The sequence below is a fragment of the Convolutriloba macropyga genome, chromosome 1 (genome assembly GCF_964194025.1).
Source record: "Convolutriloba macropyga chromosome 1, txConMacr16.3, whole genome shotgun sequence".
NCBI lineage: Eukaryota > Metazoa > Xenacoelomorpha > Acoela > Convolutidae > Convolutriloba > Convolutriloba macropyga.
Window position 1 is genome coordinate 6634733 of NC_134468.1, and position 26065 is coordinate 6660797.

Consider the following 26065-nt stretch of genomic DNA (forward strand, 5'->3'; position numbering starts at 1 on the left):
TTTTTTTGTTCCCTGTTTTCATTTCTTTAATATTTGTCGGTGGATCAAAAATCTCTGTTTTCAATCGAGTTTTGTTGTCTAGAGGCAACTTCTGATAATCTATGGACTTCTAAAAAGACAATGAAAATGAACTATTTTCAATTTATTTTTCTACCTTTTCCCAGTTTGAATCTTTTTTTGAAATAGCTGTTTTACAATATATTTGTTGCCTTGAAGCAGTTTAACCGCTGCCCGAGTCAAAATAATGTTAACCTGGTAAAATCATTTAAGATTTTTATAAGATGGTGAAAGATTTAATTTTTCTTACAAGATTATTACAAGTTTATTTTTATTTCTGACAAGATAAGACTAACTTTGTTTTTGATTCAGGTAATTATAGGCTCATATTTTGTTCTGTACTTCATTAAAGTTTTAAGTTTTCCAACAAGTGAGTAAAATGCACAAATGAGAAAAGCCAAAAGGCATAAACATTCAATATAAAACAAAAGGCATAAACTTTCAACATATAAAACAAAAGGCATAAACATTATCGCTGACAACATTCATATAACAAAGAAAACAAACTGAATCATTGTGCGCATAATATTAAATGATCAATTTTGTTCAACTTTGATAAGCTGGAAAACAGTCTTTTCAATGATTTGAAATAATTTTGAACTTATAAATTGATATGATTAAGCATGACGAACATGTTTTAAATTTGCTATTTAGTTTTAAAACGCCTGTCAATATTGTTGTCTTTTCTTTGACTGTACAAATCATGAAAATGAAGAATAAACACATACAACAAATGCGATTTAAGAAAAGAGCTAAAGTTGGTCTTTTATTTTTTTCAATAACTGTGTTGGTTTTGCCAAATTATATCATTATAGACTATCAAAAACGTCGTTCAGTTTCGGAAACAGAAAAAATAGCAGAATTGGAACTTCCCGCTGAACGAAAACTAGCCAGTGTGAACCCTAAGAATAGTTCAAACTTCAAAAATGAACTTGAGACGTTATATCCGAAATGTGAAGAAATATGGACTAAATCAGCCTCTTACGTCACAGTTTGGTCAGCGATTCAAAACAGAAATCACGTGTTGCGAAGTCTGACCAACAATTATGCAACATTTCCTACATGCGAAGAGTACTTCCGTAAAAGGAAATATCTCTACACTCCGAATGCGATCACAGAAGATGAGAAAAACTTTCCAATTGCTTTCAGTTTGCTTGTTTATCACAATTTTGATCAACTTGAACAGTTGTTGATGTCTGTGTACAGAAAAAACAACTTCTACTGTTTACATGTTGACAACTCAGCTCATTGGCAGTTTAGATACCAGGTAGCAATATATTTTTTAAGCATCTACCGAGTTACAATTCAAGTATAGTGCCATTACAATTCGAAATATATGTGTTCTTTGAACTTGTGCTTTTGAAGTTCACATTTATAACCTACAAGGTCTGTGGAAAAGGAGCGGCTCTTGTGGTGATATGCCTTTGACAGGTTATGGAAAAAATGGAATATATTTCATAAAAACCAATTTAATAGCTTTTTCTATTAAAAAAATGAACTAAAAATTTCTATAATTTGAAGGGAAATTTATATTTTAGATCAAGCAGATCAATTACTACATTAAATATTTTTATATTCGTTCGATTTTTTAAAATACACAAATACATGAACGCAAGCGTTTTCTCTTAGCTTTTAGGAACAGCAACTTCAAAATAAAAACAAAAGACAATTCTTTAAACAATTTTTTTAAACATATACTTTTTTAAAAAACTGACAATCATTATTGTTCTAAACTAAACGTCATTCTTCAAAAGATTCCCTAGGCAAGCTTCTGTGCTTTAACACGAGGTTGATAAAGTTTGAAAAGGCTTGAAAAAATTTGATGCATTAATTGAAAGGCAGACCTCTGCGAGAGGAAAGGCGAGGCTTCAATCTCTGTCTCATTGATATTCGCGAGCATGGTTATCGGCACCACCAATACTCGTTCTGGGTTTTCCTTTGACTGCGCGAGAATTCCGGGTCAGTGCAAAGTACAGTTTAAATGCACCTGTCTATAATGCAGAACGGAAATGTCCGTACCACAAAACCGGCGTTCTGGATATACATGGTGACAACGCAGTTTCATGTCACGGGCGTGGAGAAGCAAATGTCAGGCACCATAGAATTCGCGATAGAGTTTTATCAGCTTGCTCCTCGGCAAACGTCAACCCCATAGTATAAAAGAAGATTTTTATACAAGACAACAATTCACGACCAGGCGACATCTATGTTCAATCTTATCAAGCAGGCAGGCCGGCTGCCTTTGTCAGGACTATGTTTTCAGCGTTGCAAACGAATTTATCTGCAAATGAAGCATTGAAGGCTGTTCATGCTCTTCTGTTCATGGGCCAGAAGAAGAGCGGAAGTACGGCACACATAAAAAATGTTCAGAGGAAGGCATTCTTGATGTTCCACTTAATTGAAGTATTGAAGGGTTGTTTTCTTAGAGACATTGAGAACCCACACGCTGAAAGAAATGGCAGTTTTTGCTGACAACAGAAACTCTACTTCTAAGGGTTTTTCAGTTGTTCGTAACAAATTAATTCCGTCAATTTCCGTTATTGCCAACCGAGGAACCGTGTTCAGTATACTTGCTAAAGCCCTATGACATCCCTAATTGTGCTGGTAAAAACTCGCACAAAGAGAGGGGAGTGTTGAGTCTTAATCTGGTCAACAATGAAACGAGAAAGCAATGAGCATTTTCCTTACCTTGTGGTCTCACCCAATGAGCTACAAAATCAGGCTGGTCATGAGGATCATAATGCAACATTGAAAGCCCCATTGTGTGGGTTACAATTTCATTTTGTTTCCAGATGAAAAAATGATCTGTTCAAGGTTTGAGTTGATGAGAACTTAGCGATTAACTACGATTTCATAAAGAGATGTCTGACAACTGAATTAATTGAGTTATTTAATTTTTGTGAGAAATACTTAAGAGAAATTTAAAGCATGGTTCACAAAGTTGTATGTGTTGTTCTCATTCACCAAAGGAGAATTTGACCGTGCAGTACCACGTAATCATGTGGACATTAGCGTAATTTGAAGACAATCTTGTTTTTGCCTTACATGAATTCCATAATTATCCATTATCATATACATTTGTGCAACGTTTCCTGTTTTGAAAGTTTTGTGAAAACTTAATTTAGGATTATACTTCACTTTCAGTTTTATCAAGGAACAACTTCGATTGATTTTGGAAACAATGTTGATCAAATTTTTTAACTTATGGATATTGATATATTAACCAAATATAAGAACACAATAAAAGCGCTCAAATGTCCAAATCTATTTAATTGACTATAGAATTTCTCTAATCCGTTAATCCATTAATTGTGCAGTTGAAACCTTCTTCAATAGTATGATGGCTGAAAAGAGAGACTACACTTCCCAGCATAAAGTTGAAGCGCTACCAAATATTGCAAAGTTGAAATTCATGAATATTTGTTTGTTTGAGGTTGCCAAATTGAGCAGATGTTTTCCTGAGAACGTTTTTGTGGCGTACAATTCTGTGGACGTGATTTATGGAGAATTGTCAATGCTAATGGCCGAGTTAGTGTGTATAGAAGAGTTACTAAGGTCAGTTAACGCTACCCGCCAAAAAACTCCATCTATGAAACCCAAAAATTTGGCTTTGATTTCATCGATTTTTTCTCATCAATTACAAGAAGCTGATGAAGACCTTAACAATTGACAACTATATTCTGTACCGCATGGTTCTCCTTTGATAATAAATTTTTTTTGTACTCTATAAAATCCTTTTAAATTGGTTTCAAATTGACCGTCTGCATGAACTTTTGGATCTAATCTGTTTTGCCCCCCTCGCCCCCAGTTTTGTGGGCTTATAAATTTTACGCCCCCGGCGCACGTGCTATTTTTTACATAGTAACGTGCTATATAACAACATATAATTTCTAAACGGGGGCGTAAAAAAACACTGCGGGGGGGGGCAAAACAGAATAGATGCATCCGATTTTTTTTTCAATTTGAATCAAATTGTTGTCGCAGTCTATGAGCAGCTTTCATAACAAAATTTTTGTTTTTAACTCAATTAGTCTTAACCCTCCTCAGCTGATCACCACCCCACTTTCCTTTGAAAGCATTTCGTCGTACCGTACCTAACTCTAAGGCAAATTCAGTACTGACTCAGACTCTAAATCAGGTAACATTTTGCACTGAATTAGTCTCATTCAGAGCTAATTCAGTGATCCATTCTGAAATATCTTCTGATTCAGAAGAATCTGGAAAATTTTTTCTGAATTTTGTTCTGATTCAGAGATCACTTCACACTTACTTCTGAAATCCTTCTGAATCACTACCAAAACTTGAAATTTTGCTGAAATTGTTCTAAATGAGCACTGATTGTTGCGAGTTCTGTTGATTTTTTTGCTGAATATTTTAAATGTTACTTTTGAGGTCGTTCGTTCTCATAAACTGTAAAATTGGGCAATAAATTTGGATGAGAGAATCTAATCTACGTGTTGTGTGTCTTAGATAAAATGATTTCATACAAACTGGATCAAATTTAGATCTGTTGAGAATATGCGCTATGAACTCAAAGGCTTTTAAGTATAGTTCGGATATAGGACTGTAGCAGAATTATGAAAAATTACATAAATTTCGTTTCAAAGGCTTTTATCTCACTTTCAGCTCAGTAATTTTCTGATTTTAGTTTAGTTATAAAACTTGAACTGCAACCAGGAAAAAATCTATGTTTAGTTTTTCTAGCTTTTTAGACTGATTTTAGAACATTTTGCGTAAAACTGCAAAAAAGAACTGCAGGAAATCTCAATTTATCTTTTTTGTTTCAAGGTCACTCTTCTCTAGTTTAACCACAATAGTTTGGACAATTTAACTTTAAGATTTATGTATAATGGTTTTTGCATTATTTTCAAAAAAAATCAATTTTCATTTGGAGCTAAAATTCTGTTTTGCTTAAGTTGGCGTGTTTGAAGTACTTATTACTGTAGCCCAGATTTCATAGATTATATCAAAAGCAGCATTTTGAGAAATTCTTTCAAATTTATTTCGAATTTATTGATGTATCAACTTTTCCAAATGATCATTTTCCCCTACTTTTAGCTCGAAAGATCCACAGAGACAATATGCTTCTACTAACTTTGTAGTAACTCAATTGTCGTCTTTGACAAACAAGGCCATGTCAATTTGAGGCCAAAAAGACAGCGGTTTAATTTTCTTTTAAAAAATAACAACAAAACATCACTAATCATCACTAATCATTCCTAAAATACTACTGATAATCAATTCCTAGTAAAAAAAATTCAATGTTTTTTGTTCGACTTTAGAATTGTATTACAAATTGAAGTAGTTGAAATTACGGTATGACGCAATATAAATCTACATTCCGATATTTTCAGAAACGTTAACATGCAATTATCAACTTTCAAAAAACTAAAATGCAATAATTTATTTTGTTTGCGTCAGATTTGAATCAATATCGACATGAATATACAATTTTTATATAGAATCAGAAAGACAGTTTGAACTAAAGTTGACGAAAACTTTTTTAAGGTTTATTTAACTAAAAAAACCATTAAAAAGTTTTTCGTCAACTTTAGATTAAATTGTCATTCTGAATCTATATAATTATTGTATATTGATGCCGATATTGATTCAAAATTGACGCAAAGAAAAAAAATTAAGCATTTTAATTTTTGAATGTTGATAATTATGTTAAAAATCACTTTCAGCAAACCTTTTCCCCCTCAGGGCAATATTTACCACCTAGAAAATCGCGGCAATCAAACATACGTTACATGCTCTACCCGTTCACATGCTTTCAGTTCCATTTAATGTCCAAAATTGTCTGTAATTATTATTTAAAAATGTCTGCCACATACGCATAATCAGAACTTGTACTCAATCTTGGCACTGTACGACCCAGTCCTGCAAACCTCAAAAATTTTGGTTAGAATTGATCGAAAGGTCGAAATCATTTTTTCTTCATACTGTTATCAGGAATTTAAAACCAATCGGAAAAATTATCCAAGACTGCGGACATTTCAAACACTATCTTCAAACGCATTAGTTCTGAAGAAGTTTTATTTTTCTAAAATGAATTTGAGTAGTTCTAAAATGAAGAGCATTTCAAGTGCTCATCAATTGTGTCAACTTGGTTTTGAGAAAAGTAATTGGTAGCCAAAATTGAACACGTAACTGAGAAAAAATTGTTAGACAATATAGAGAGAGACTTTGTCTGTGTAAGCTTTGAACGCACTGTACCCCGGTGTTTCACCAAAAATGGTCTGCGTCATAAACGCGGACAAAGGAAGTCCTCGACCTGCGTATCATCAATCTGTAAACCGAAGTCCAATTAAAAACAAAAGAAATTATTGGAATTTTTTTGTCATGTGGAAACACTTATGCATTGAAAAGATTACAAAAAATGTGGGAAACAATCGAAGTTAGACAAAGTTCTTCGAAGCTTGGGTTTTCAGTCTTGTTCGCTTTATGCACTTTGGCAGTTGCCGACAGTTTTTAAGACATTTTTGGTTTTAAAAAATTGCAAATTTTGCTCGTAGTAATGCTGTATTAAATAAAAAACTATGTCAATCAAAAGATTTTAATTTAAAAGCAAACGTTTTTATCATTAGTGAGAAATTACTGCAAACTTGACCACTGACGGGCAAATAATTCAAAAATTATCTCTTATTTGGTTGGAAAAGTAATGACGTACGCTTTGTAAATTAGGCATTTTAGACCACCGCATTTGGAAACTCGTTTTCAGTGGCCAACTTACTTCGCTCTGATTAAAGAAAAATTAGATAAGCCTAAGAGAAGTGTTTACTTCCCCATACGCTATCCGCTTGGTAGCTCGTGGGCTAACTTGACTAATTCTCTTTATAATTTGTAACCTATGCCTTAATTTGACGATCAAGTTATTAGCTTTCAAGCTAGCTCAGACCTACTGCCAAGTCAATATTAGTACTGGACGAGCCTTTTTACATTTCCAATGTCATAACATTCAAAACTCGATCATTTAATCTTCATATACTGGCAAACAGACGTGCTTTAGGACTTGCCCAGCGATTGATATAGAATATATAGAGAGATTGGTCCCGGATAATTAGTGAATTCATTAGTCAAATTTCTTAAAGAATCCTGCTGTGTAGATAGAATATAACATACCTAAACGAGAGTGTCTCATAGCATTATCGGCCGCTAATGTGATTACCAGTGATGTTATAAAAACCGATAAGAACATTGTTTCTTGCTAAATAGATATATTAGTTCGTGTATACTTGCGCATAGTAGATACTTGACGGTAGCCTTGACCTGGAGATTGTGAAATGCCTTAAATTTTTTTGATAATGCATTTCAGAAGCAGTCAAGTATTATCCCCACAAGTCGAACAAATGTCTGTAGTTTGAGTTAGGAGAAGGAACTGTTATGGGAAGAAAACTTCTCAATATGACTTTTTAACCATGAGTATTATCATCAGTCTCTTTTTTCTATGATTTAGTACCCAAGCTACTGTTAAAATCCAATGTTCCACAACAGAAGTCAACTTTGTAAAACAGAAGTCAATGTTCGAAAGAAAGTGACTAATAATTTTTGTTTTAGCTAGAAAAAAATTAACGGAATATAATTACCGCAATATAATTACTAACAAAAAGTTGCCTATAACAAGAAACATCAAAGAAAAAACTAACGAAGAAATTAATTGCTTAATGAAACTGTAGATTTGGTCTTAAAATTGGGTACACAGATTATGTTCCACAACACAAGTCAACATTCTAAAACAGAAGTCAATGTTCGAAAGAAAGTCACTAATAAATTCGTTTAAGCTAAAAAAGAAATATAGCGGGTAGAATACCAGAAATGACTAGAAGATTCATGCAATATGATTACTAACAAAAAGTTATCTAAAACAAGAAAAATAAAAAAAAATAGCGAAGAAATTAACTGCCTAATGAAATTGTAGATATGGTTTTAAAATTGCGTAGACAGCTTTTAGTTTATGATGATGAAAAGTTCATTACGGGAAATTTTCTTCCCATAACAATCCTTTCTCCTTATTCAAACTAAAGACACCTCTACCTTCCAACTATCCCCCCCCCCTACACTTAACCATTGTCGACCCAGACAGAGGTCTGGGTAGGCAGGGGTTATGTAGGGGTGGGGTAGGTGGAAGGAGGGGGTGTATGTAGTGTTAGGGACTGTTATGGGAAGAGAACTTCCCATAATGAACTTTTCACCTAGAGTATTATCTGTTCCTAGCTTTGGTGTATTAAAAAGCTACTATTAATGTCCAATGTTCGCAAATAGAAGTCTACATGCGAAAACAGAAGTCAATGTTCGAAAACAAAAGTCAAAAACTCAAGTCATGAACCAATTTCAATCTTCCTCTTCAAGTCGTAACAAGAATAGCACGAAAAGGCATCATTGAAGACTACTAAACCAGAATGTAGTTAGGACCACTTTAAATCATTTCTAAAGGGCTTTTGTGAGATACTACAGAGCGCTTAACACAAAATGCGTGTTCGTTAAAAACCTAACTCTGATAAGTGTTCCTCTGTTTTAGTGCAAAAGAATGTGAGAGAGATTTTTCAGGAGTTCAAAAATGGTCGCTTGAGTTCCAGAGGAGAAAGGGTTGGGGTAGATTTTTATTCCTATAACCTGCCTCAGTAAGTGCATGCTTCCGAGGGATGAGTTGAAATATGGTCCCAAAATTGTCATCGGGGCGAGTATTCTCCCAGGTTTTAAATAAACGACCTGAACCATAGATTTTGTGGTGTTATTCTAATTCTTAAGCCTGCTATGTTGAATCATGAGACTGATGTTGAATCATAACTGATTCATAGTCCAAATAAGTCTGATTAATTCGAGTATGATAATAATTTGTATCATGAGAGAACTAATTTGAATCAAAGCTCCACTAGTTCGAGTCATAGGCCCACTATGTCAAATAATAAGTCAACAAAAACGCGATTATTGAACTCATAGCTTGCATTATTCTGCCCTGCATTCCCGCTGTATAATATTTTCAACAATTTTTTTACTTCATCTTGGTAAGCAAAATAAGAAAAGTACCTCCGTTAATTTATCAGCTGGAGCTGCAAGTTAAGTAAAGAAACACTACGAAATCTGAAGTCGAAAAATTTTAGATCTCTCTCTCTCTCTCTCTTTCCTTGACACCTTTGCAAAAAACAGTTTTACTATTTTACTTGACGTTTCGTATGTTATTTATAAGAACTTGTATTTGAATTTCCTCAGTTAATATTTTCAGAAGCTCTGTTAAAGATGAGACCTAAACAAAACTATATTATAACTAGACAAAAAGAGTTTCAGGTTGCATTACATTTTTGTTTGATCACAGTCGTGCAATTTAGCGCCGTATGGATTGTTGAATCTTATTCGCGCGTTCTTCTGCTGTCTGTTTCGTCAGTTCAATCTGGTCTTAAATTGCACAGTTTTCAACAATTTTGCTCTATCTCGCATATATGTGCACAACTTTGGATCATGTCAACATTTTTTTATCTGGATCACATTGTTTGATTATATTTGCGCAGACTCGAATCTTTGTTTTTTTTTATTCTTTTAATTCATAGTCGTGAAAATTTCCATAGTAAAGCAGGGTCAAATATAAACTCGCTGCAACGGAAAATTTCCTAGTAGTCAGCGCTAATTCGAGCTGATTCGGCCGCTTTTTCGTCTGGATCGCCCAAATATGAACAATTTTGATCTGGATCAATCTATTAATTTTCCACCATTTAGTTATTCTTTTTATACAGGTTCTCACAGAAGTGGAAATATGTGATCAATTTGACAGGAGAAGAACTCCCACTGATGACTAATTTGGAGCTCGTCACGGTTCTAAGACAGCTTAATGGTTCAAATGTTATAGACGGTCAGTCCATTTTCAAAATCTTTACAATTGAAAACAATTTTGGGGCTGGTCTGAAGTTGTATAAAAGCATTATAAGAGACAGAGAAACTTCTTGAACTACTGGTCTAAGATATTGCCACACAAAATTTATGTTCCCAATGAACCAGGAAAAAACTCGCTGCAGTAAGTAAACACAACTTTGATGCTAAAACATGAGCAGTTCTCAATAATATGATCACTACGCATTTTTGTGTAAAATAGGCGCGAAATATTGCAAATTCATAATAATTCTTTCCTGTTCGAGCAGTCCGCCATAAGAAATTTATGGCAATATGGGAAAAAGTGGGAAAAAGTTTTCACCCTTAATCGCCTACTTTTTAGGTAGAAACAGTGGTTTTAAAGTGAAAACATTTATAAAATAAAAATTATTCTGACCTACAAAGTTTTTTTTTCGATAGGAAACTCGATCTGTCATCCACGGATCCCTAATGTGGAAACTGACGGCGTCCATTTTTTCACTGTTATTCAAATTTTTAAGCGATGGAATAGGCTCAAATCATCGAATTACTTTTGTCGAAAGTTAATGGAAAATTTTTTAAAAAAATTTATAAGTATTTTGAAAAAAATGAGCCTAATTAAATCAACTATACAAAAATTATTTCACTTTTATCAAGAAATCTCAGATCAGCGCGATCGAAATTTAAGTTTTTGTGATATAGTTCATGAATGACACTATTGAACACCAAAACAAAGTTAGCAAAAGTTTTCCCGGGTTGAGGTCCCAGAAAGAAAGTCGATTTGTCCAGACTCAGATGAACACACGACACGGAAAGTCTGGTTTGAGCTCGCGAAAGTCTGGACTTGAACGCACGATAATCTGGTGAACGCACAAAATCCTTGACATGAACGTACGAATCGTATGGTGAACGAACGAAGGGTCTGATGAACGCAAGAAAAGTCTGATAAGAGCTCACGAAAGTCTGGACATGGACGCACGAACGTCTGGTGAACACGCAAAAATCTGCATATGAACGCACAAATGGTCTGATGAACGCACGAAAATCTGGACATGAACCCACAAAAAGCTTGATAAACACAGGAAAGTCTGATATGAACTCACGAAAGTCGGGACATCAACGCACGAACGTCTGGTGGACACACAAAAATCTGCATATGAACGCACAAATGGTCTGATGAACGCCCGAAAATCTGGAGTTCAACGCACGAAAATTTGGTGAACGCACAAAAATCTGGACACTGACTATGTCTGGGACGGTCTGGAAATGGACACTTTCCGTCTGGGATGGTCTGCACATATCGACTTTTGGCCTGGGACCTCAACCTGGGCTGTTTTAACATATCTAAGTACATTATTTGGTGTTCTACTACGTAAATGAAAAAGCATAATTCAAGCCCTGCTTGTAATTTACAAAAGGTTTTTTGTTTTCGGGAATCATCAATCAAGGGTGGAATGTTTGAGAAAGAGATAAGAGAGAACTTAGGATTGAATATACGACGCATTTTGAGGCTTTATAGCAAGTGAAATTTTTTGAAATCAAGTTCACAAAACAAACAATTTTTTATGAAGATTATATCAGAGAAATACAACTGTACGTTAAAAGTTTTGATCGCTGAATCAATTGTTGACACTGTTTGACCATTCTATAACATTCAGGCGTTTTAATCCGGTGGGCGCAGTTCTTTCATACACTGATAAACGCATTAAAACAACTTGTCGAGCAACTTTATTTAAATATCAATCGAAGTGGCAGAAAAACTGAAGCTTAAGAAAACAAAATTTATTTTTTTTAAAAGATGACCGTGGCAAGCCAGCGGTCCTACAAAAATGAAATGGAAAATTTGGTCCACTCATTGGTCACCCAATTCCAAAAGATTGCTTTTTATTAGAACTTAAAAGAGGAAAATACGGAAACTGAGGTCAGTTTTTGTCGCGGCCCTTCAGAAACGGCGTCGATTAATTCCCCATAAACTCATATATATATATATATATATATATATATATATATATATATATATATGTGTATATATATATATATATATATATATGTGTGTGTATATATATATAAATACACACACACACACATATATATATATATATATATATATATATATATATATATATATATGTACTTTGCAAATACCCGTATCAATTTGTTTTCTTATTTTTTGTAAATTTTATTATTTAGCCGCCAGTTGATCCCAATTCAAGCGGAATTTTGCCGAACCCCCTATCATTTAATCCCTCCATCGCTTAACCTTTCTCTTTTTTCATCCCAATTTTAACCTTTTATATAATAAGGACCAATAATTTAGTTAAGTAATTATTTGACCATGGCTCGCGGGCATGGCCATGTCTCAACGGCCTGTAGGATTTGATTTGAAACTATCACAACCGAACATGAGATTAAGTTATCCACCTAAATAGGACAAAAATATGCCTGCAATATCAATTGCTTGTTAGCAGTGTAAAATGATTGAGGGGTGAAAGGATAAAGGGGTTAAATGACATGAAGTTAAGATATTCGGGGTTAAAGGCATCTCGGTGAAAAGAAGTAGAACCAGACAGCACCTATTATAGTGCATATTTGGCAAAATGATAGTGCTGTTAAACTTAAAACATGTTACCAAAACAAGTAGTTACAATCATTTTCAGCAAATCATAAATTGTGAGTGATAGTAAAGAAATTAATTTAGAAAAGAAGCAAGCTTTGGCAGAGAGCAGTTAAAAAGTATATAGAAACGACCAGAATAGATAAATTTAAACGACAACAGGGAGGCTTGGTAATGTGCGCTCGCTCATAAAGTTTCAACCCCGCTCATCCACAGTTTTTCAAACGGCGAAAAGATTGAAAACTTTTTCAACAGTTTAGTTACATTTTTTTTCGAAAATAAAAGGTGTAAGAAAAAAATGCTTAAAATTCAAACCATTAAACTAAGTGGACAATGCCACTTTAAAGGGGCGATGAAAAATGCCATCAACGAGACAAAGCGAACAGCGAATTCAAACAAAAAACAAACATTAATTACAAGCAAATGCTCAATGTCCATTAAAAAAAATCAGTTAACAAAGTGAAGTTAACATCATCTAAAACTTTCAATTGGCATGTACTTCACAAAAACAGATATAGGACTTTTCCTGAGGACCAGATGACCAGTAAAAACAGACTAAAAAAGTCTAAAAAAAACAAAAAATAATATAAAATTTAAAAAACGATTTCAAAAACATGGAAACCATTAGCTATCAGCTGAAATCAATAAATATGTTAAAATTATGACTCCATAGGAAGCCATTGTAGACAGGGATTATCCAGACTATTGACAAATAAGTGTAAGTAACAAAAACAATTGTCCAAAAACAAAAATTTTCGAAAACTGAAAGCCAAAATCTACTTCCTAAAACAATCAGAAAAAAAGTTTTAAAATTCAGCTTTCAATTAGAAACCTTTTATAGAATAATTTGTAGCTCCATAGAATGCTACCGGAACTTCTTGTTAGTGAGTCTAAGTTATATAGTGAAGAATTAAGAACAAATAAAGATTTAAGATTTTCAAAAACATATTTACGCTTTTACAAATTCTGAAGCCAAAAAAACCATGAGCTTTGAACTGAAAAAATTTTAAAAATGTTTCTTGTGGATGCTCAATAATTGACTCGCATGAAAACTTTCGAGCAAAATAATTGAAATTAAATAATGAGGCAAAAATTGTTCTTAGAAATAAAGCGACGCACACAATAAAAATTTTTTCTTTTGTCAACACCACAATAAGGCCAAAAAACCATGATATTGCTGCCTGTTTTGTATAAAAGTGTATTTATTTTAGTTAATTAAAAAATGTAATAGGATATAAAAATTTTCGATAACTAAAAAGATTGATGGATTTTTGTTAATCACTGAGTTTTTTAAGAAGAAGCCGACAAATTCAAATCCAGAACACTCTTATAGGGACACTCCTATAAAAACAGTCGACAATAAAATGATAAAGTGTGTAAATTTTTACTCCGAAACCACCTTTTTATTGGGGACTTTTATTGCACTTGTGTTTCATTGTCCTTATACTAATTCAAGTTATACTTAAGTATTAAAACGCAATGTCATTTTATTGAATGAGATAAGTTGCGCATGATCAAAATCTAAACCAGCAGATCACACGAAAAAGAATTGATGGAGACATTTAGAATTGATTTGACGCTTACCGTCAGTGAGATACAGAAGTCATTCAGAAAAACTGACTTTACCGGCTTTGCTTCGTGAATAAATATAAAACAAAAAAAGACCGTCAAACGACAAAACGAAAAATAGTAGCCGGGCTCATGAAATACAGTGCCAATGACTCTGCTAATGTGCAATTTGACTGTGCTAGTGTGCAATTTGACTGTGCTAATGGCCTCACGGTCTATATATTCGGAGCAAAATCAAATTGAGAGAGTAGTTGAACAGTAAAAACTCGCCAAACCCAAATACTCGATATTCTGTTTTAAGGACAATTAGTGTCATACTCATAAAACGCATTATCTTTGAGCTAAAAAACAGAGTAAATTGGAATTGTCATTGTGTGCAACCTGTTAGACATGTCCTCAGCATGATTAATGATACGATAACAAAAATACGGCAAATAATCGGAGAACTCAAAAATCATTAAAATTTTTTGAGAACAAATGGTGTCAATGTCAGGAACATCAATAGTAAGGAACTCAAGCCAGTAATTAGTTGCATTTGTGCCCCCTTAAGAACCAAAGAAATTATTGATACTTAGTGATACGGCTATCGAAAAAACTCAAATTAGCACCAAATTTAATAAAAAAATAACTTAGATTTTAAGAACAACAAATGGCGTCGAAACAACAAAAAGCATTAGTTGCATGTTACTCAATACACGCAATCGTCAATTAACAAAATTGGAACATACTTGCATTATATTATTATCACTGAATAAAAGAAAGACGGAAAACAGAAATTGCGCCCACGTGAACAAATAATTGCTTTCTTAAACCAAATTTTTTTTCAAACAACTTTTTCTGACTCCACTTTTAGGCACATCAAAAAAATCACGCTTCAAACCGTCCGCTTTTTCGCTCGTTTTACTTCTCCCGCATAATAAAAATCACCACTTCAATTTGATTTCCGACTGACGTGGAAAGCAGAAAAAAATGTGATCAGATCTTAAAAAGTTAGCACACCAATAAAAAACAAATAATTTGAATTCTAAAAACGGCAAACAGCGCAATATAGCTACGCTCAGCTTACAGCATCACAGCATTAAAAATACCTTTTTATTAGAACTTTAGCACGTTTTTAAACAAAACGAACCGGAAGTTGAGCAGAAATATGGAAAATCTGAACAAAACAGCTGAAATCAGTCAAACGTTCACAAAGCTGTAAGCCTTGATAACAACGTGGAAAAACCGAAATTCAAAAAATCTATTTAGTTCTTAATTCTAAATAAATCAATCATTTACCAACATTCATCAGTTCATCCAACAACTTTAATTCCCATTGATTCATTCGTAAAATACATCACCAAAATGTAAAATAGCCTAGATTGAAAATTTTTGATATGTATTCATAATCCAAAGGGTCATTTCTGCAGTATTTGACCTACCTAGTAGGCACAAAATGGCGCCAATTTAAGAGAAAGTAGGCATACGTCAACCGAAGTCTGGATTTGAATAACAAGAATGTTTATCATACTTAAGCCGATAATTTAATCCCATGATCGGTTATGATGGTTTCAAATCAGTTAATAGGGAACCGCTGCGGCATGACCATTGCCCGCGAGGCATGGCCAAATGCACTAGCTCAATATTATGCTAAATATTCCTTCCGGTAATTCAAACTTAGGATAAAATATTGGGTATATTTTGGTTATTTTGTAACAATGTAGCATTTGCTATTTTTTTCTGACGCCATATTTACAAACTTGACCATTTGTCACTATATTCCGAAGTATAAGAGCATTTTTATATGTATTAATATAAGTTTCCGGACTGGAAGAATCGCTGACCAAATGGTACGGACCTATAGCCATGAAACCGTTCATGTGTCGCTAGAATATGAGAATATAATTAATCATCGCAGAATTATTTGGTCACATAAATAATTTAGAAGCCTGTAATTTGTTATCAAATAATTTTTTTAGGTCCTTCGAGTCAACTACATTATGATCGATATCCACAAAAACTGCCGTGGAATTTGAGGAAATACCAAAGTTCAACTCATTTTGTCCTGTCATATGACGCGTGCAGCTGGATGTATAACAAAGGGAAAAAAGTAGTCGCGGATTTATTAACAAGTCTTGAGCCGTTATCATTCCAAGAAGAGGCCTTTTTTGCAATCTTGCAATTCAACGAACAACTCAAGTTTCCAGGAGGGTTGAAAGTGAACATAGATGATGACAGGCATGCGGATTTGTTGAGTTCAGTTTCCACAGAGGGTATGAATGTTTTAAGTTGCGGTTGATTCAGGTTTTAAGATATAGCATGATTCAGTATAGTTATTGAAATTATGTTTCTGTAAACTACTGATCGTAAAATTTATTTATGATTAAGTGTTTCAGGTGAAAACGATTCCGATTATTGTTAGCAACTTATATAAACCCGAGCTGATGTCTGAGGGAAAAATGATCGCCCGGGCAAGCAATTTTTGTAAAATTATGTCAGATATGGGGTAGCTACAAATTAGAAAATTTTTTGGGCAATTTTTTTTTCATTTTTTTTTGCGCTGATTGCTTTGAGTTTAAACGCTTATTTCACATAATATTAGCGTTTCTTAGCTTAGATCTTATATAATATTTTTCTTTCCAAATGTAAATCATACACAGCGTTTCTGCACGTTGCCCCTAAATTGTTTTTTTTTATAAGAAATTCTTAAAAAAATTTTTCCAAGAAATTTTTTCAACGCGTTGCTGTTACAGTTTTTAGGAATTGTTTCTTGCCTTCTTGCATTCTTGCCCGCTTAACATAACGCATAATTTCAAACCGATCAAAAGTTTCTTCAAAGTTATTGTAATGCATTCTAATGAGCTCGCAATGGCTCAACAGTTAGCTATGCAACTGTAGGAGCAGGGGACTCTTAACTTAAAATTAAAATACGTCTTTTCCTTTAAAACAATAGGTGTATATTTTTACCGTAATGGAAGCACATAGAGAAATCAACTGTATTAAAGACAATCAACGAAGCTTATGAAGCTATGCAACTGTAGGAGTAGGGGAATCCTAACTTAAAATTAAAATACGTCTTTCCCTTTAAATTAATAGGTATATATTTTTGTCGTAATGGAAGCACATAGAGAAATCAAATGAATTAAAGACAATCAACAAAGCTTATGAAGCTAAAAGGTGTTACATATAAATCATGAATTCTACATTTCCGATTTCATTTTGAACGATCTGACTTTTCTTAGAAGATTACAATTGATACAATGACCTCCAAATACTGCTGTATAATACACAAACAAACGAAAACTAAGCAGCTTTAGGGGTAGGCTTTCTCGAAGACCAACGTTGAATTTAACGTCACTTTTTCTTAGATCAAGTTAAATTTATTTTGTTCATTTTGAATCAAAAAACAGTATAATAATTGATGGAGGTATAAAAAACTATTCGATGTTTTTTCACTTAGTCTCATTAATAACTGGCAATACCGACTTGAGGTACACTTATTTGATGGCTTTAGTTTTCATTGAGTGCTTTTCGCATTTTGACAGACAATTTTTTCAAGATATTGGTGAAATTGTTTCGTATCCCTTGTTTTGGAATTCGCTTTGTTGCCTTGTTAATTGTTATTCTTAATGACAAGTTTCAACGGGTGTCTAAAATTCTATCTGAATCTGTTCCATTTTACTTGATTTGGTGTTCAAGCCTTCAAAAATTGTGACATTACTAAAAAAATTATAAAGATTAAAAATTTTCGAGTTTCCCCGATTCCCGCGGTAGTTTTTGTTGCCTTTCTGTCAATCTCGATAAGTGAAGGCGTTATTAGATTCCCATTGTTGCACAGCTGAGTTGATATACTCACGTCAGAATTTATCCAATCGGACTAGACGTTATTCATTTCCCTAAATTAGATTGTGCGTTTTTGAGCTTTTGCCGCGTATAACATTTTCTTCAGCGTTTTTGCCAACTTGCCAACTCTTCTCTTTGTCTCATCTTTTTTTCTCATGACGATTAATTTATGCTATTGGACGGTTTGAGTTTGCCATCTAATTTTTACTAGGACACAATATGATTTCGCAAAACTTAAAACTTGTGACCCTCTGTCATTTAGTTTTAACTCAGATGTCACAAAATATCGATAAAACAGATGCGATGTATTTATTTATGGTAAAATTTTCAACATGAGAAGAAAATTCCCAAGTTACCCAAAAACGTTACCTCCAAAAACCATTGAATTCTGCTAATTATTATAATCTGATTTATTACCTTTATCAAGTAGGATTTTAGTATTTGTTGTCTTCCCCAGGTCGAATTGTCACCGCTAAAAATCGCTAAAAGATTTGCGGTGAATTTGATTAAAAAGTGTAATATTTGCGCTCAATGCAATGAATGCGTTGTAAAAAAAATTTTAACAGGTGAAAAGAAAATTCAAAGCTTAAGCGGTGAAAAAAGCGTTTCACCGCCAAATATCGCAGTCAAAATTTTATTTTCACTGTATCCCATTGGTAGAAGTGAAATATTTTTGTTCACCGCTCAAACGGTGAAAATATAAAATTCATCGCAAAAACCGCAAATTTTCGAAAATTTCGACTCATTTGTTTTTCATAACGTTTGTTGAACCTGATTTAAATTCACAAGAAATATCTCTGCAGTAAGTGACAGATGGCTCAATGGAATAAGAAGCCGTTGAAATGTTGGAAATCAGAGGGTCGAACCCATTTACGGCACTTTCTTGTTCCTAAGAAATCTAGTGAATGCTGTGAAAAGGAATATTTTCCCCGCTAAAAACCGCAAATCTTACAAAAAACTCAACGCTTAAAACCACAAATCTTACAAAGATTCAGCGTTTTTACCCCATTCATCGCAAAAAAATGTGGAAGCTTTGCGGTGAAAAAGTTTTTTTCATCGCTAATCTTTTATTATTTTTTGACCTAACTTCTACCCGGGTCGCAAAATGTTTCTGTAAAGATACTGGTATTCAGACCACTAGTTTATAAATTTTCATAGATTTTCATTCAGGGTTTCAATTACAGAGTGTTTATGCTCTCAAACGACGTTTGAAGCGATTAGTGAAGTAATGAATATCTGTTCATCGACACGTGAGCAATCTTTGCTATATAAATTTGATATGTGTAAAGTGACTGCCTCACGCCTAATTTTTTGAGTTTCGGGTAATTGATCTAAATGGCCCTCACATTCACAAGATTAGGCAGCCCTCAGACTTTCACACTGATAATGGTTATACATATGTATATATATATATTTATATATATATATATATATATATATATATATATATATAAATATATATATATGTTTATATACAGCTCGTTTTTGAGCCTTTTTTCTTCCACAAAATCAAAACCCCATCTTAATCTACTAATCACATCTCTCCTAAAAAAACTGTAAATTTTACTGCAAAATTTCATTTCTGCTATTCCCTCATTTTTTTGAAATTAATTTTTCTGCTTAGTGAAAACTGTTTTATTTTGCTGGGGAAAATTTATAACAGAACAAGTTATGGTCCCCGTTTTCTAGGTCAAAGTTTTCATTTCTAATCAAAAATAATTTGTTGTTGACAGTCATAATCCTTTTTTAATTAATAGCTTTTTGTTTCACTTCACCTGCTCGAAATACAAAGGATCAACAGAGAGTGAAGCTGCTGACCTACACAGGAAAAGCACATAACTTTCAATCTGGAGCAAAAGATTGTGGCGATGATGCAGACAGAGGGACTGTACAATTCACTATTGGGGAGAATGGAACAACTCAATGAGCCTATACCACTAGCCAACGGGGCAAAAAATAATGAGAAGAAGAACCACATGGGGCTGAAGGATGCATATGCGAATGAGGTTGCAGAATTCAAGGAGAGGCGAAACAATGTGTGGTGCCATCTGGCACTGACTCTAGATGCAACAACCCTTATGCTTATGAGACATGATTATCGGAGATGGGCAAAGGCTTGGAAGCTTTTGCAAGAGAGATTTCAGAGTATGGAGTCGCCGACAGTGGTGACATTGTGACACAGCTTGCTCGACTGCAACTCGAGACTTCTGAGGATTTGGAGAGCTTTATATAAGAGGAAAGTTGCTCACAGGGCTAATAAAGGCAGGGGAAGCAGTCGCAGAGAGCCTCTTCAATGCTTTGGTCCCCAATGGTCTGCCAATGAGATATAAGAATTTTATTTTACAGCAAAGCATCAACCCGGCACAGAGTTGAGAAAAGGCTACAGAAATTCCATGGGGTTACAATACAGCAATGCACGAGGGAAAAAAGGATCAAAGGCACTGACAGTGAAGCGTGACTTCAAGAAGGGAAGAAGGGACCCAAGGGAGGAAACTTCTTTGTATGTGGGATCCGTGGACACTTTGCCAAGGACTGCAGAAGGAAAAAGACATCACAATGCAATAATTGTGGTGAGATGGGTCATCTAAACAGGGCATGCAAGAGACAAAGAGATGGACGCAAACATGAGCCAGTGGCAATGGGTCCCACACTGGCTACATCAGACAAACAATACTTGGCAGCTCTTACCCAGCGGAAGACAGCAGACATGCTAGTAGACAGTGGTTGTATAGATCACATAGCGACAGACATTGAAGCCTTCCTGGACTTTGTGATCATTCAATTGGTGGTCACAAATTCCACCAGATAGGCTTCCAGAGTGATGGGCAGAGGGTTTGCGAGGATTAGCAGACCCTCAAAGGAAGGTGAACTCCAAAGCGAACTCAAGAATGTTGTGTGTGCCTCACTGTTCCTCCAACCTCCTATCAGTCTGAAGCCTTAAGGAGTGGGGACATAGCTTCATTTCCGTGAAAAGAAGTCCCTCTATGAAACGCCAGGACGTAAATTGCGTAAAGCTAACAAAAAATATAAATTGTTTTATTTACCCTGCAACGTTCAAGAATTCAAGATGAACTCCAACAGCGCAAAATTTTACAGCTCAAGCAAGTAGAACAGAAGAGTGAGTCATTTGAATCAACTGGATGTGGTTGTCAGGAACCCACTAGAGACTGTGGGGGTGTTCGAGGATAAATGAAATGTTCTGCGCATTGGCCAGGATCACAAAGACTCCAGTACCAAAAGTGGTAGAGGCCCAGGCAGAGGAGAAACTGGAGAGAGTGTTAACAGACAAGATGAGACCTTTCAGAAAAAATCACTGTCAGTGTTGCCAATTTGGATTGTTTTTGCAGACGAGTACACAAAATTTCTGTATGTGGACTTGCTTTAGGCAAAAATTGAAGCACACAAGCCTGAAGAATTTTGTTCTCAATGTAAGGATGCCCAAGAAACCTAGGCAAGACAAGGCGAAGGAATTTCTAGCAGAGCAAGTTAAGATGTACTGCATAGATGCAGGCATTCTACTGGAGAAACCGTACAAGAGACGAGATAATAAAATGGTTTAGCTCAGAGGTGCAACAAAACACTCCTGGAGATGGTAAGATGCTAGCTTCTTGAGTCGGGAGTTCTCAAGACAATGTGGAGAGCAGCAATTTTTCACGCAGCAAACATCGGAAACTTGGTTGTAAGACGATAAGAGTAAAAATGCCCCGCAGAGCTCATGCAAGGCTAAAGCATAAGTTTTCAACTTGTAAATTATATATTATTGGTTGCTCAGTCTTTACGAGGAAGAGGGACAGGGAGCTCAGCAAAATTGTGCCTAAGGCATCGGTAGGAGAGTTTGTGGGTTTTACTGAAGGAGAGCACGTACACTTGGTGTACGTACAACACACGCAAGGTGATGATAGTTCGAGATCTGATCGTCGAAGAGTGCAAAGTGGGCTGAATCCCTGACAACACAAAGATGAATGACCTACTAGATGAGGAGTCACAGCAACTGCCGATCTGGCACCCAATTGATGGTTATTAGGAGGATGGCAACAAAGAGAGTAGTGCAAATCTACTGCAATAAAAGAGGATTGGCATGACGCAGAGAGCATGAACACTCAAGAAGCCGAAACTGAGACGAGATGCATCGGTTATTGAGGAAGCAACACTAGTTGAATGATCTACTGCCAGAAGAGGGTGTCTGAGAAATTCAGAGTCACTGGAAGACAATGACACAGAAGATTTGTCACAGTAAATAACCAGTTGGCTTTACTGAAGAGGCAATGGATCAAGCGGACAGGGCTGAGCCTAGACGAGGGACACGAGCAAGGATTGTTCCGCAATTTTTTGAAGAAGTCGGGAACCATTTTGATGTGAGTGAGGGCAACAATGTGGAAACCAAAACACACTACAAAGCAAAACAAGTTGATGATTGGGACCAGTGGCACCGGGCAATGAAGGACGAGGCCAAGGCACTCCAAGACAACGAGACCTGGAACCTAGTGAGACCACCCACATAAAAGGACATCATACCGGGCAAATGGGTCTACAAAGTGAAATTGGGAGCCAGTGGTTAATTTGACATATAAAACACGCTGTGTGGCAAAGGATTTCAAACAGGTTGACGGAATGGTCTACTTTAAGATTTTTGCGCCTACTTGTAAGCCAGAGACTCTCAGGATTTTACTTCAACTATCAGCAGAGCAGGCCCTGTGAGCAGACCAATTTAATATCCAGGTGGCTTTCCTGCACTCTCCAATAGAGGAAGAAGTGTATCTGGACAAGTCAAAAGATCTTAAAGGACAAGCATTAGATGGAGGGAAGTTAGTATGTTGTCTGAATAAGTCAATTTATGGTTTGAAACAAGCTGCTAACAACTAGTATAAGGAGCTTGCAAACTTACAGCTGAGACAAGGGTTCACCGGAATCAGCAACTATGATTGCTTGATGGCGAGAGCCGAGACAGAGTGTCACATCTTCAACTTGGTCGGGGTTGATGACATCATAGTAGCATCAAGAAGCACGACAGTGATCTGCAATATCAAGAAGGCCCTCGAAGCAATATTTCACATGACAGACAGAGGAACACTATATTTGTTTATGGCTCTAAGAATCAGACAGGACGAGGGCAATTTCCCAGTCAACCAGGAGTGCCACCTAGAAACAATGTTTGAGAGGTTTCAAATGGATCAATGCAAACAAACCCTCAAGAACTCCAGTTAATTTGAAAATCAAATTTCAGACAACACAAAACGGAGACGAAGAAGTGGACCAGAGGATCTACAGAATCTTGGTTGGATCACTCTTGTATCTAGCCAAACCGACCAAACCAGATATCATGTTCACAGTCAACATTCTGTTCAGACACTTGAATGCACCTACCAATCAACACTGGCTATGCGGATAACGACTTTTGCGATATCTTTAAGGTTCAAAGTTAATAACTTATTTGCAAGGTTTATAAGTTATTTACCCAGAAAAAACTAGTTATGATTTAATGGGGAAAAGTGATAAGGACTGGCCTGGTGATGTGAGCGACAGAAAATCAACGACAGTATATTACTTAAAGCTCCACGGACGTGGCGCTGCACTCAACTTGGGTGTTAAGAAGCAGCCCACAGTTGCTCTTTCTTCATCAGTCTCTGAATATCAAGGCACGGTAGCAGTTGTTCAGGAAGCATTGTATCTGAAACACATTCTGGGGGACTGCGATATCCAACAGAAACACCCAATAGCAATTGGAGAGGACAACCAGAGTTTGATCAAATTGTGTCCAGTTTGATCAAGATCCAGTCATGCACAAGAGGAGCAAGCAGATTGAGAAAAATATCACTTCATTCAAGAAAAGACGGATGACGAAACTATTTCATTTCATTACGTTCCGGTTGAAAAAATGACAGCCAACATCACAAAATCTTCGCCCCTATCGAAAGTGGAATCATTCAGAAGATGGTTGGGGACCTAGACCCTAGTCTCAGAGTTTAATCCCAAAAGAGAGACGGGATAGTTACAAACTGTGAAAAAAACGATGCATGCACCATTTAGGGGAAGCGTCAGAGGGTTGCGAGAGGAGAACCTAAGTTAAATTGTGCATAAGAGAAGCTTGACCTAGTTTGAGAAGAATGTCTACTTGTTCAACCCATACATGGTTTGTGAATTGAAGTCTTGAGGAACAAGAAAGAACGTGAGAATGGGTTATAATAGATGCCCAAGTTCGAGAGCTTAAGACCAGTTGGTGTAAACGGGAAGCACACTAGGCTTGCAAGTAAGAAATGCTGGTTTGAATCCAGTACTGGACCATTTTCACAGTAGTTGCACCTGCATAGACCCCCTAACAAAAAAACATTTTAAAAAAAATATATAGCAGTTACAGTGTGTATGCACTTAAACGATGTTTGAAGCAATTTGCCCAGGTTATACATTTCTCTTTAACGACACCTGATCAAATTTTGTTCAAGAATCACGCCTAATTTTTTAGGTTTCGGTCGCTTGATCTAATTTGCCATCACTTTGACAAGATTAGGCAGCCGCCATATCAGAAATCATATGAACTACGAAACAAAATAACTAAACAAGAGGAAGCAAAAGATCATAATAACAGGCACCCCTATAGCTAAATAAAACACCTATATCTTATGTCAACTAATGGCACGGGGGGCGGGGGATGGCTCTACCTAAGGGGTGGGTAGGGGGTCAGCTGACAGCTGATGCTGAAAAACTTGGCATTTCAATTATTTTTTTCACCCAGTTGTGTCTGTGCATGAGAACAGGCAATAATTAAGACTACATTCTGCTGTTTAGGAACATTTAATCGTTATAAAAAGTGGAACTACGAAGACCCAAAAAAATGTGCAAGTGGAAGAACACAGCGAAACATTTGCATGATTGGCGTGAACACATTACCTGAGCTGATTACGTCATCATACGGACGACAGCTGTTCATCAATAAATTTCCATGGAACTTTCAACCTCGTGCGTGGGACTGTATTCTAGCTTGGAATTTTGACAAAGTTAAAAAAGAGGAGTTGACCGGAAGACCAGCTTTGAATCATTATTCGTTTCTGAATAACGAACGACTAAAGTACTCGCGGAACTGGGGCGAAGAGAACAACTAAAGGAAAATAGTTTTATGGAATTTTTTAGTTTGTATCTTTTTATTTTAAAAAGGGGGCAATCGGCTGAGCTTGTTCTTAAAATTGAAGTAATTCAATTTTTCTTGACTTGTGTTGTGAGTTATAACGTGTCAACAATTACTGAAGTACAAAAGGTACCAATAGAAGAAAGTAAACAAATATTATTCTCTGGAAATTAGCGAGAGCAAAAAAAGATATCGGAATTTAAAGTCCTCTTTTGTAGGGCATAAAACTTAATTTAAAGAGAAAAGGATCTTTTCCGTTTGTGCCCCGAGTACAATATAAACCCCTAGTTAACACGTCCTATTTATTACTTAGTAAAAAAATTATGTAAAAAAACATAGGACGTCTGTTGGAAGCTAGAAATAATGTGCATATTTTAAGCTATATGTGTTTATTTAAAAACACTTACTTGAATGGGTTTATATACATAAGAAAAAGGTTTTATTCTCCAGCAAGGATTCACATCTTGCTTCCGTCGTATTTTAGAAAAAAATAGCGTGATGTTTTTAAAGTTTGAACAGGATTGAGGAGCGGCAGATTGAAGATTTCTCAAGATTCAATTTGGTCGACTTCAATTGCAGAGTTTGTTTTCAGTAATTGACATGTTAGAAAAATAGTGTTTGATGGAAAAATTTAAATAAAAATGATTTCAGATCAAGACGGAATTTCTAAATTTGCATATCAATTTTTTGTTTTTCGTTGGAATGTATTCGATTATAAAAATAAAGCAGGACAATTATAGAAAAAATATATAGCAAAATAAAGCAATTTAATTTTTTTTATTTAAAGAAACATTGCAATGTATAATGCCAATTACAATTTAAAGAAGTCAACACGTATCAATCTCAGTAGAATAGGAAATTTTGAGAAATAGGAAAACCTGTTAGCCCTATATGCAAGAAACAAAATACCAAAACAACAGAAAGCAAAAGATCTGAACAACACATAGGCATCTAACCAATTAAAACACCTATATCCTAAAATGGCGTTTTCCACTCATAGCCTCTCAAGAAAATATAGCGTCCCCAATTACGATATTTAA

General features: G+C 35.3%; 1 protein-coding gene across 1 annotated transcript; it reads left to right on the top strand.

Annotated features, from left to right (window-relative positions):
* Positions 1 to 742: 742 nt before the first annotated feature.
* Positions 743 to 25111, top strand: LOC142345048 (beta-1,3-galactosyl-O-glycosyl-glycoprotein beta-1,6-N-acetylglucosaminyltransferase 4-like). Its single transcript, XM_075397134.1, has 5 exons — positions 743 to 1324; positions 3491 to 3612; positions 9789 to 9904; positions 16042 to 16335; positions 24689 to 25111. The coding sequence occupies exons 1-5, from the start codon at positions 761 to 763 to the stop codon at positions 25000 to 25002; spliced, it is 1410 nt and encodes a 469-aa protein (XP_075253249.1). The 5' UTR covers positions 743 to 760; the 3' UTR covers positions 25003 to 25111.
* The last annotated feature ends 954 nt before the right edge of the window (positions 25112 to 26065 follow it).